The 12685-nt window shown below is 46.5% G+C and overlaps 1 protein-coding gene across 1 annotated transcript in view; it reads left to right on the forward strand.

Moving 5' to 3' along the window:
* NSF (N-ethylmaleimide-sensitive factor) overlaps positions 1-12685 on the forward strand; it is a 74776-nt gene that overhangs the window by 24758 nt on the left and 37333 nt on the right. The window contains exon 8 of the mRNA XM_010008871.1: positions 10480-10679. Within this exon, the coding sequence (XP_010007173.1) occupies positions 10480-10679 (200 nt within the window). The remainder of the gene's footprint in view (positions 1-10479; positions 10680-12685) is intronic.

Genomic DNA, 12685 nt, shown 5'->3' on the forward strand with positions numbered 1-12685 from the left:
TCCATTCCCTTGTATTATCATTAGCTGAATTAACCTGGCACTCTGGTGACAACAACTCTGCTGTGGAGGAACCTACATCTCCATCAGATGTCTCTGGAGAAGGTGGGAAACCTTGCTGACCTCAGGGTGAGGTTGTGGAGCTGCTCTACAGGGTGTGGTCCTCGGAAGGTTCCTCTTGGTAATTGGTGTTGCTTAATACAGGAAGGAAAAATCCTCTGCAGGACCACTGGTATTTTGATTACCCTGGGCAATGAATTAAAGGTGTGCCATATTATTTATATAAATACATATCCCTTGACTCGTGCATGTTTACACACATACTGCACAAAGAAACATTTTTCTGGTAAGGAGTGAGACTCCAAGCAGAGCTCTCTGCTCTCTGATTAACCCCAGGGCTAAAGAGCTTATCTGAAATTTGGAAAAACAAAACTTTCTGACATTCATTTTCTCTGCCTTAGTTATAACTTGCTCTTAACTGTATTTCAGATCTGAAATGTCAGTGTGACAGCTGTTCACCTTTGTCTGTAATTTATTGGGAAAGGAACAGAAAGAATTTGCTTGCTCTCTGGTGCTCTCGTGCTCACCCGTTTTCTGGTCTCTGCCCTGTGCTCACAGGCTGCAACTTCCATGCCAAATGCAATAAATATTTCTGTCCTGTAACTACACAGAGGCTACACAGAGGCTCCACAGACCCTTCAAAAATTGTTTGCAATTTGTGTGGTTTATTGAACTTCCAAGGAATGTTCTGGGCTTGGAGCATATAAATCAGCATTAGTTAACCCGTATCATCCAAGTGTATAAATACTATTCTGATGCTACAATCTTTGGTTAATCCAAGAAAAGAAGTCTGAGATCAACTTCAGCTGATCATTAACCTTTGCCATAGCTCCCTGCTGCCCTGAAAAGGGGCAATTTCTTTTTCCCTGCCCACACTTTTCCTATACATGGATAGCAAAAGCACTGGAATTCTGGTCACTTTGGAACTGCAGTGGGACCTTCATCAGTTTAAGCTGTTTGCTTCTAGGGCTGCAGTTTCACAGTCACTTACTGGAGATTCACATCTTGTCTCATAATATTTGAGTGCCAAATGGGAATAGATCCTTCCCTGGATGAGGGTTGAGAAAGGTGCTCTGAAACAAAAGGGCCACTCCTATCCTCCCGGTGATACTTCTAGGAAGGCACTTCACAGCTGCAGGGCTCTGGAGGAGGTGGGGCAGCAGACACATCCTGAAGGACACCCAAGTGACCCAGGGAACCATCCTCCTTTTCAAGCCAGGGCCAGATCTCTGTGACATCCAGCTCACAGCAAAGTTGTGCAGCTTCATGGTGAACTGCAGCCTGGGTTTGGTTACTCTTTGTTGCAGCTCAGAGCATCCTCTGCTCAAACTAGAGCTTCTCTTTATTTAGTAATACAGTATTTTTCTAAGCGCTTCCTGCCCTCTCTTCACATCCGTGCTAAGGTGCTGGTTTTTCTGCTGAGACTTTAAATTCAGCTCCTTCAATGGCTTGTGCCATTATCTGACATTCAAGATTGCTGAACACTTAGAACACTGGTCTCTTCTCCTCCTCAGCTCTAACAAACCTTCAGGACCTTCAGCCTTTTGGACTCAAGTTTTTGGTACTTGGTGCCCGGAGCTGCAAATTTGAACAAAACTGAAAAGCATGTTCTCAGACCTGAAGAGAAAGTTCCAGCACTGAATTCTTGCTTCTCTTTTCCAAGAACACTCCAGTGTCTCCATACATTGAAAAGCAATCTTGGCTTTCAGTGGGGAAGTGGTTTTTGTGATGCATGTGGCACAGGAGTTTGTTGAAGAGGCTGCTGGAAAAGCAGGTTCCGTCTGTAGGTGTCATTGTTACTTTTTTGATAACAGGTATAGAGGTAGTTGGTGATACAGGTCACATTCCCTTTGAGAGAGCAAAATGGAGCCCAGATTCCCCATCCTATCCTGCTGCCATCTGCAAGTAGGTTAAATCAGACTTCTCCAAAGTGATTTCTGTTTCCTGATACCCACCTTAACTTGTGTTCTGACGTCTTGGGATCAGTTGATTTCAGTGCTCTGTATTTTCACTATATAAAAGTGAAGCATTAATAAAGCACAAGAGGAACATTGAAATGAGCAGATACTCGGGTATTATTTTCTTTCTTGGATTCTGGCTGGGAAGTGGAGGCTTGTCTTTTAAGGTGTCTTAAAATTAATATCTTAATGTCCTTGAAGTGCTCAGATACTATAAGAGAAGTGTAATAATGGAAAGGATCTTATCCAGTCTATTCTTAAAACAGGATAATTTTAATGAAAAATCAATCTCAGATATGTCTAACCTGTAATTGAGGTGACAGGAATGCCAGAACCTCTCAAGGCAGCTGATTCCACTGCTCAGAGCATCTTTACTGTCAACATTTTTCAAGTATTTATTCTCAATCTTGCAGCAGTTCCATCATAAATTGTTTAATTCTTTTATGTTTTTGGACAAGGCTTTTGCATACTTGTCTGTTCATGTTTCTCTGCAGTATTCTCACAGCTACAGCTCAGATTCTTAAACCATTTTTCACAGTGATAACCACTGGCTCACCAAAGGTGGTTGTTTCTTTTCCCTTGGTGGTTCCTCACTGCTCAGCAGTGTGATGCCCAAACCAGACCACAGGAGCTGAGGTGCTGTTCAAGTCCAGGTCAGTTGGCAGGTTTGCTCTGTGCCTCGACAGAGGCAAAGACAGTTCCTCTAGAGATCATCTAGTCTAATCCCACTGCTAAAGCAGGATTGCACAGAGCACTTTACCCAGGGCTGCATCCAAGTGGGTCTTGAATGTCTCCAGAGAAGGGCACTCCACAACCTCCTGGGGCAGCCTGTCCCAGTGCTCTGTCACCCTCACTGTACAGAAGTTTTTCCTCATATTTCAGTGGAACTTCCCGTGTTCCAGCTTGATCCCATTGCCCCTCATCTTTTCACTGGGAACTACTGAGCAGAGTCTGGCTCCATCCTCCCTGCACCCACCCGGAGATACTCACAGGCATTAATAAGGTGGCCAAGGCCATCCTGAGGTTCATTAGGAGGAGTGTGTCCAGCAGATCAAGGGAGGTTCTCCTCCCCCTCTACTCAGCCCTGGTGAGACCTCCCTTGGAGTGTTGTGTCCAGTTCTGGGCTCCCCAGTTCAAGAGGGACAGGGATTGACTGGAGAGAGTCCAAGGGAGGCTACGAGGATGATGAAGGGACTGGAACATCTGTCTGATGAGGAAAGGCTGAGAGACCTGGGGCTTTTCAGCCTAGAGGAGAAGACTGAGGGAGGATCTAATTAATGTCTATAAATACATGAGGGCCTCAAGAAGGCAGGACAAGCTCTTGTCATTTGTGCCCTGTGATAGGTCGAGGGGTAATGGATTCCAGCTGGAGCCCAGGAAGTTCCACCTCAACATGAGGAAGAACTTCTTTCCTGTGAGGGTGACAGAGCCCTGGGACAGCCTGCCCAGAGAGGCTGTGGAGTCTCCTTCTCTGGAGACTTTCCAGCCCTGTCTGGATGCCTTTCTGAGTGACCTGCCCTGGTTTGGGTCTTGCTCTGGCAGGGGGGTTGGACTCAGTGATCTTCAGAGGTCCCTTCCAACCCCCTGACATCCTGTGATTCTGTGATTCCTAATGAGGATGTTATGGGAGAAGGTATCATTTCTCTGTGATGCTCTGGGTGAAGTGTTTCATGAGGCATTTACAAATTATATCAAGTTGACTTTCTGAGTAGACAGAAATGATCCAGCTTTGTCTCAGAGAGTAGAAAATGCTGCTGAGATTTCTGGCTATTAACATTCAGGTGAGATAAGACTGTAAACATCAGCTACTGTGTTCAGTAATCCCAACAGCTCTGCCTCTCCCTCTGAAATGAGCTACATTTCTTTATCTCCTCTATTTAGAGGCAGAGACATTTACTCTTTTTCTGCTGCATTGATGAGTTCTTCCAAAGATTGGTTTGGTTTGTATATACTCTTATCAAAATCCCTTTTCCGGAGAGTCAGGATTTTGTTTGTGCAGCCAAAGGCATTTTTTGGGAAGCTTCTCTAAAGCTGATTTATTCTCATTTTTCTCACATTCCATCAGAAATTGATAAATGTCCTGACGTTGTTGTGAACCTGCTCGTGTACATGCATGAAACTTCTCTCAGCCAGCCAAAGTCTGAGGAAAAAAGCTGTGATCAGGGAGTTGGGGACAACTCACTGATTTGCTTCTCTTCTCTTTACAGTGGCAAGTGATTTGGGAGATGAAAAAACCTGCCTGTTGAGGGTCCACTTAAAATAAAAATGTCTGTTTCAGGTGTAGCCCTTTCTCTGTCCCAGATTTGAATTAAAGGCAGAAACATCTTCCTTTTTGCCTGTCAGTGGCACAAAAATCCTGCAGGAAGATGAACTGGAGGCTGGAATAATGCTGGGCTTACAGGATGGGAGGAGGCGGAAATTCCACCCAGCTCCATTTTTTGGGAAATTTCCTCTGTGTGACAGGTGAGGTCTGGGAACCCTGGTCTTCCTCTAACCTGCTTGAAGATCAGTGTGCAGAGATAAAATCTCTCCCTGATCCGTTCAGGATTGATATTTCACTATTGTAAGTTCCCAAGAGTTGCATCTGAATGATACAATCACAGTTGAATGTTTTGATTTTAATTAAAAAGGGGAATTACACTCAGGGAGAAAATCCCTGTGATACTAAACCACTTCTGATCATTAAAAAAAAAAAAGTGAACAGTGAGATTTGAACAAATAAGCTTCACCTTGTCTTTGGGTAAGTGACATTGTGGTTCAATATACTGCTTAATTTCTCTCAGTAACACTAATAACTCACTTATCCTTAGCAGTTTTTATTATTTTTCCCTAATATTTTGTGTAGAATGTTTCCCATGTTGGTATATCTGAGTTCCTGTTAACAAAGCTATTCAGCCTCTAACTGTATGTCATTAAATTGCATAATTAAGGGTCATGTTTCAGGAGTGACCTTTGATTTGGAGTCCTGAGGGAAGCCTCACGAGGCAGGGATGTCTGCACTGCAATCACTTGTGTTTAGAAGTTTCTCATCATAGTATTGACATTTGGGCTGCATTGGTGAAATCAGCAAAGGGGAGATAAACTTAATCAACATTCCTGTGTGGTGCACAGGATCCCACTGTGACTTGAGAGGTAACATTTGTAGTTTGTCATCACCTGCCTATTTTAATCAAGTCCTGCTTGTGTTTAAAACTTTAATTTTAGCCAGGTGAACGTAGCAATGTAAGGAAACCTTGACTGGTGGAGCTTGTGGCAATTTTATTTGAAGAGGAACTAATTGCTTTGGTCTCAGGAGTGTTCTTCCACATGACTGAGGCCCAGCTCTCAGTGGTGCACGTTTGGTGGCCACTGAGTCTTGCAGCAGGTGGTCAGATGGCCCTTGATGTTCAGATGTGGGGGAACATGTGTGTATTACTTGCTAAAGGCTGAGTGTGGACTACCCAGCACTGTCAGCTTGTCTGGGTCAGATTGGACAGTGATCACCTTGTCTCTGGGAACCTGCTGTGTCCCAGAGCTGGCATTTTTGCTCTAGAGGGGTGGGTAGCTGGTGGCATGGTACAGCTGAGGGCTTTGGCAGGCAGCTGGAGCAGTGGCCTAGTGTTGACCAGCCTTCTGTCTTTATTCTTCCAGCAACAGCTTCTGTCCTTTCAGCAGTTCATTTTTTGTTTGTGGTTTTTTTTCTGCTTTTTAAAAAAAAAATAAAATAATTATTTTTTATTACTGACCATCAGTGAAGGACTTGGGAGGGTTGATTGACAGAGGCTGAACATGAGCCAATGTGTGCCCAGGTGGCCAAGAAGGCCCCAGCATCCTGGCTGGTACCAGCTGTGCTGTGGGCAGCAGGAGCAGGGCAGGGATTGTCCCCTGTGCTGGCACTGGTGGGGCCAGACCTGGAATCCTGGGGTCAGTTCTGGGCCCCTGGGGACAAGAAGGACACGGAGGGGCTGGAGCGTGTCCAGGGAAGGGCAAGGGAGCTGGGGAAGGGGCTGGAGCACAAGTGTGAGCAGGAGCAGCTGAGGGAGCTGGGGGTGTCCAGCCTGGAGACAAGGAGCTGAGGGGAGACCTGCTGGCTCTGCAGCTGCCTGAGAGGAGGTTGGAGCCAGGGGGGGTCGGGCTCTGCTCCCCAGGAACAAGGGGCAGGAGCAGAGGAACCGGCCTCAAGTTGTGCCAGGGGAGGCTGAGGTTGGACCTTGGGAACAGTTTCTCCCTGGCAAGGGTTGTCAGGGCCTGGCCCAGGCTGCCCAGGGCAGGGGGGGAGTCCCCATCCCTGGAGGGGTTTCCAAGCCCTGGAGATGGTGCTGAGGGACACGGGGCAGGGGTGGCCTGGGCAGGGCTGGGGGAAGGGTTGGGCTGGATGAGCTTAAAGCCTTTTCCAACCCAAAATAATTCCATGATTCCATAAGAGATGACACTGCCTCATAAGTAAGTTTGAATAGGAAGAGGGGGAAGATGCTAGGAGGGTTTCTAATCAAGTTTGTCCAAGGTCTTGTTTCCTCAGAGTTCTCCAGATGTCACCCTGCCAGTTTGCCTTTTGCTTTCCTTGTGCTCCCACTATGGCAGAGGAAGCTCCAGCCTCATGAAGCCCTTTGCTCTCTTCATGCAGGGGGGTGGAACGTTTGGGCTCTTCAAGAACTTCAGGGGTTTTTTGGGCTGTGGAAGAGAAGCTCTCAGTGGATATAACTGGGTTGTACCTCCTTCTAGGAGAGAGGTTGTGAATTGCAGGTAAAGTAGAAAAAAATGAGGACACTGTATCTGTACTTCTGTTTTGAAGGTGAGAAAAAAGATCTTCTGTGGTACAATTTACCTGCTGCTTTCAAGATGCTCCCAGGCCTATTTATCTACATGTGCCCCAACTTGCTGGTAGCCTTTCCATAGCCTCTCTGGAGCACATGGAGCTGTCTGGGCATCAGGTTGCTTGAGATTTCCCTTCAGAGGATCACTCATCATCCAAATCCTGCTTTGTGCTTGTTGGCTACAGAGCTGATCATGTTCCCCCACAGAAAACCTTGACAATACCTTCTGTGACATTGGTGTGACAGGAATAGCTTTTAATTGATCTGTTCCTCATTTGTTCCTGTGGGAGATTTGTCTTTCCTGACAGTCTGTAATTGTTTATGTTTCACTCCTAAATGCCTGGAAGTTGACAATTCAGTTCTTCTTAGCTAGATCTCTTTGATTTTTGTAGTATTTTTTTTATTTACAGAGAAGCCCAGAAAGATCTGCATCAGGTGAGGTTTAGGTTGGATATCAGGAAAAGGTTTTTCCCCCAGAGGGTGGTTGAGCACTGGAACAAGCTCCCCAGGGCAGTGGTCACAGCACCAAGCCTGCCTGAGTTCCAGAAGCCTTAGGATAATGCTCTCAGGCACATGGGGTGATTCTTGGGGTGCCCTGCACAGGGACAGGAGTTGGACCTGATGATTCTGATGGGTCCCTCCCAACTCAGCAGATTCTATCATTCTGTGATCTTTCAGCCTTATTGCTGTGTTTAATCAGTGCTGCCTTGTTGCTCTCTGGGGTTTTGGTAGAGATCAGGTGCTTCTCACAGAAATATTCTCCTAAAACTTCATTTCAGTGTGTGAACAACCTGAAAGGGAGAACCAGCAGCACCTGCAGGTGATGGAAATCTTTGTGTCTTGAGCAGATGCTTAGAAGGAAATGAATTCTTTCTCCCTATAATACTCAGGAGTAAATGAAATCACAGTTGAGTGCTGGTAGATTAATAAAGGAGAAAAGCACTTGTTCTTAGAGGCAGGGCATTGCTGTGAGGTCTGTGCAGCCATGAGGACTCTGGAGTGTGGGGTGAACTTAGCATGGAGCTGAGACAGCCTAGGGGCCAGCAGGGAAGTCAGTCCACCTGGGTGACAAGTGACTTGGTGTGCCCAAGCTTGTTAAACTTTGATGATGGCAAAAACTGAGTTCATGTCCTCCAAGGCTGAGCTCTGGGCCAACACTTTGCTACTTTCTGAATTTTTTCTTAGTGTGAATCTTAAGCTCTGCAGGACCCTGGCTGGGTGGTTGGCATCCTTAAAAACTCCAACTGCAGGAGTGTAGGGTAAAACAAATCTTTTATGGGTGTAATCTACAGCATGGAACAGTTTCCACTAATTCATGTCTTGCTTTTTCCTCTCAAACAATTAATTCATCAAGATTTCTAATTTTTCTTGAAACAAGGCAGGTTTTTTTTTAATCTTCAAAAAAATAGTGGTATCTTGTGTCCCCCAGTGGGTCTCTGGAGCACTTGTGTAGGGATCTTGTTCAGCAATGAGATGGAGCAAGAGAGCAGGATTCCTGGATTCCCTGCCTCTTGTGTTCCAGGTCGAGATCTTTGTGGAGGCAGATTTCACAGGTGCTAGTTTTGCCACAGGGTGCAGAGGTAACACCTTCCTCAAGGTCTTTTTCCTCAGGATGTCCTCACTGCTCTGGTCAGTGAGGATGATGGTGACATGAGTGAGCACTCTAGAGGAAGGGCAGCAGATGCAGGAATCTGTCCACTTGTTGATGCTGTGGGTGGCCAGCATGGTCTGAAACATGAGGATGAGATCCAGGGTCCATGGAGAGGGTATTGCTCTCTGCACACCTTGCTTTTCCAAGTAAAGAGACATAGTGAGGAACTAATGTTTTTTTTATTGTGCTTGAAACTGCATAGGAAGAAATAAACTCCTGAATAAGAGGGAAGAAACAAACTCCTGCTGTGTCCTGAATATTGAAAATACATTTTTTCACTTGTAGTTTTGTCTGTACAATTTGGTCTTCAATATCAGCTGGAAAATAGAAGAAGGAATTCTGTTGGAAATGCAAAGGCCTAGACAAAATAAGTTCTATATTTCTCTGTCCTGTTTCCTCACCACTTTGTGACCAGCCAATATCCAGACTTGCTCTGCTCCTGAACCAGTCCTGTACATGCGTTTGAGCTGGGTCTTGTCTTCTCTAGGGAGCTTTAATTTCCCTGCACTGGTTTTGTAGTTGGAGCCTCTGCTGTGAACCTTTGCCTTTCTGCTCCTTTGAGGCTCTCCCCGAGTCTGGTGCTCACTGTTCAAAATGACTTTTGCTCTCCTATTTCAGATTGCTCCCAGGAAAAAGGTTCTGTCTTGATACAGCTACTTTTTCTGGTTAGATAGATGCTGATAGTCCCATGAGATGAATAAACCAAACTTCACTGTTGACATGTGCTGGCACCACAACCTCTTTTAGCAGAGCATGAGGCAGAGCGTCAAATATTCAGGCTGAAGGATATTCAGACAGTTGATAAAATGTGCCTGGGGGCTCACAAGTTGTAAATTTTATATGTTTAAAATTCCACAAATCCTTCAGGGAAACCTTTCTTGTTCACACTTGGGAGCCCCTCTCAGGAGCTTTGTGCACCCTTAGGATAAATGGGTGGTGTCCAGCATTGTCCTCCACCTGTTGTGCCTTCTTGTTTCTGAATTTAACTGCCAGAGCTCATGCACAGTGATCAAAGTCCTGATATTTGACTCAATTAGAATTTTTCAGGTCTGTCTCGTTACAGAGGTGGCTTTTTGGGCTGAAGGTTCTAGAGGTTCTTAGCAGATCTGCTTGAGGGCAGGAGGCTCTGCAGAGGGTCTAGACAGGCTTGACCTTGGGCCAAGGCCAATGGCATGAGCTTCAAGAAGGCCAAAAGTTGGGTACAGCACTTGGGCCACAACCACCCCCAGCAGTGCTTCAGGCTTGGGGAGGAGTGGCTGGAGCTGCCCAGCAGAGGGACCTGGGGGTGCTGCTTGACAGCTGGATGAACATGAGCCAGTGTGTGCCCAGGTGGCCAAGAAGGCCACCAGCATCCTGGGCTCCATCAGGAACAGTGTGAGCAGCAGGAGCAGGGAGGTGATCCTGCCCCTCTGCTCATCCTTGGTGAGGCTGCACCTCGAGCATTGGGTGCAGGTTTGGGCACCCGAGGATAGGAAGGACATGGAGGTGCTGGAGAGGGGGCAGAGAAGGGCAACCAGGCTGCTGAGGGGTCTGGAGAACAGGTCTGATGAGGAGAGGCTGAGGGAGCTGGGGCTGCTCAGCCTGGAGAAGAGGAGGCTGAGGGGAGAGCTCATTGCTCTCTACAGCTCCCTGAGAGGAGGTTGTGGTGAGGTGGGTGTTGGGCTCTTCTCCCTGGTGACCAGTGATAGGACAAGAGGAGATGGGGTCAGGTTGCACCAGGGAGGTTCAGTCAGGATATTAGGAACAATTTCTTCCCAGAAGGAGTGGTGAGGCCTTGGAACAGGCTGCCCAGGGAGGTGGGGGAGGCACCATCCCTGGAGATGTTCATCAAACAGGCAGACGTGGTGTTTCAGGAGATGGTTTAGTGGTTGGGGGTTGTGGGGTGGGTGGTTGGGCTTGATGATCTTGAGGGTCCTTTCCAACCTGTATGATTCTGTGGCTCTGTTCTGTGATTCTGTGATCACTTGATGGCTGCTTCCATCCTGAAGCTGCTTTCTGATGTTCTTTTCTCTTGTTCCAGGCTGCAAGCATGTGAAAGGCATCCTCTTGTATGGACCTCCAGGCTGTGGTAAAACACTTATGGCCAGACAGATTGGCAAGATGCTGAATGCCAGGGAACCAAAGGTGGTCAATGGGCCAGAAATCCTCAATAAATACGTGGGGGAATCCGAGGCCAACATCCGGAAACTGTTTGCTGATGCAGAGGAGGAACAAAGAAGGGTAATGCAGACACAGGCCAAGAGCTGGGTCAGCCCAAGTGTACTTGGAGAGTGACTGGGAAGGAGGTTTATAATCAGAAAATTGCTGCTTGCATTAAAAGACTGAGTCACTGCTTAGCTTGGGATTATAGTCACTCTGTGTGCTCACTCAGTTCTGCAGATCCACACACACACAGACACTTGGAAAACAAGCATAGGACCTGAAAAGGCTGCAGGTCTTCTAGCCAGCTGGACTGGAGATGGACAGCTCAAGTTCCATGCAGAATGGTTTTGCAGGGCTCATCCCTCTGTGCTTTGTATCGTGCTGTGTCACCTGCTCAGGAGGTGTGTAAAAAGGAGATTGCAACCATTTTGCTCTGGTTTTTCTTTTCTTTTTGTTGTTTGTTTTGATGGGGTGGCGTAATTAATCTCTTTGCTGCAATGGATTCCAACTGGAGCCCAGGAAGTTCCACCTCAAGATGAGGAAGAACTTCTTTCCTGTGAGGGTGACAGAGCCCTGGGACAGGCTGCCCAGAGAGGTTGTGGAGTCTCCTTCTCTGGAGACTTTCCAGCCCTGTCTGGATGCCTTTCTGAGTGACCTGCCCTGGTTTGGGTCCTGCTCTGGCAGGGGAGTTGGACTCGCTGATCTTTGGAGGTCCCTTCCAAGTCCTGACATGCTGTCATTCTTTGGATTTTTACTCCTAAGTTCAGGTGGCACATAACATAGGATGAATTTCAAATATGCCTTCATGGCTTCAGGTTTTTGGGTTTCAGGCTTATAAGTGTATTGTAGTCCTTGAAGTCTTGTAACTTACACAGTATTAATTGTTATCAGCAGAAGCCTAATGGATGAGAGCAGGGTCTCAAAACTAGAGAGTACAGATCATCTTTCTATCTATGACTCCAGCTGTCTCTCAAAAACCAGTCTTCAGTTGGAAGGTGTAAATAGTTTATTCTGTGGGCTCTGGTACATTTTTTTTTGCTGTGGCTCACTTAATCTTGACCAGGTTTCCTGGGAAAGAAATGACAATTTCAGACAAGTCACAATTAAATACAAGGAAGTCTTTTCAGAAGACATTAGCAAAGGATGTTGTATCCCTTTAATTTTAGTTGAACCTGCAGATATTGATAGTGAAATAATTGAAATAATTTTATTTTATTCTGCAAAAGATTGATTAATCACTAAGTCAGCTTTTCATAATGACCCATAGTGGATATAAACAATCCCCTTCTCTCTGCTTGTTGCAAGATCACTGTGAGCTGTGAGTGTCTTTTACTTTGCAATAACACACCTGTTAAAATAGACTCGATATTGGCTGGAGGGGCTGGTCCTGATGACAAGTTGGGAGATTAAAAAGGTCTCAAAAAGGTTGGTATTGTAATGACTCGTGTCTGGGGCAGATTGCCAGTGACAGCACATTTACCCAGTGTTCACGTGGTCTCCACTGTCCACAAAAGATGTTTCAGAGGTGGAATTTGAAGGGAAAAAGCTTCATCAGACAGTCACAAAAAGCATCCTGTTCTCTTAGCAGCTGCAACTGCTTCACCTTTGGGTGAACCTGGAAAGGAGCAGTTCTGTCCCTGATGGGCACAGGGTGAATGGACTCCTTAAAAATATTAAGAATAAAGCTACTCTGGCAAGCTGTGTGTTTGCTGACTTCAATACCTGGGGGATTTCCCACCTTGGGTGCATCCCTCCACAGATGCACCCAGTCCCCCCTCTCCCTTTTGGGGGCTGTCTCAGACACCAAGTGCTGTGGCCCTTTGTCAGAGCTCGTGTTCCAGCCTTGGGCTTGTGCTTTTCTTGTTCCTGTTCCTTGAAACGCTGCTTCTCTTCTCCATGTCAGCTGTGGAGCCCTGTCTGTGGGCAGAGCCCACCACCCACCCCAGTTTGGATGGACAAGGTGCTATTCTGGGAGGGGTCTGGTTCATACACAACACGTGGTGCTAAACCCACATGGAGGTTCCCATCTTCTGTATCTCCATGGCTGAGCTGGTTGAGAAGCTGCTGTTTTGCCTGGATTGTTT

This window comes from Chaetura pelagica, unplaced genomic scaffold, assembly GCF_000747805.2.
Source record: "Chaetura pelagica isolate M959 unplaced genomic scaffold, ChaPel_1.0 scaffold542, whole genome shotgun sequence".
Classification (NCBI taxonomy): domain Eukaryota; kingdom Metazoa; phylum Chordata; class Aves; order Apodiformes; family Apodidae; genus Chaetura; species Chaetura pelagica.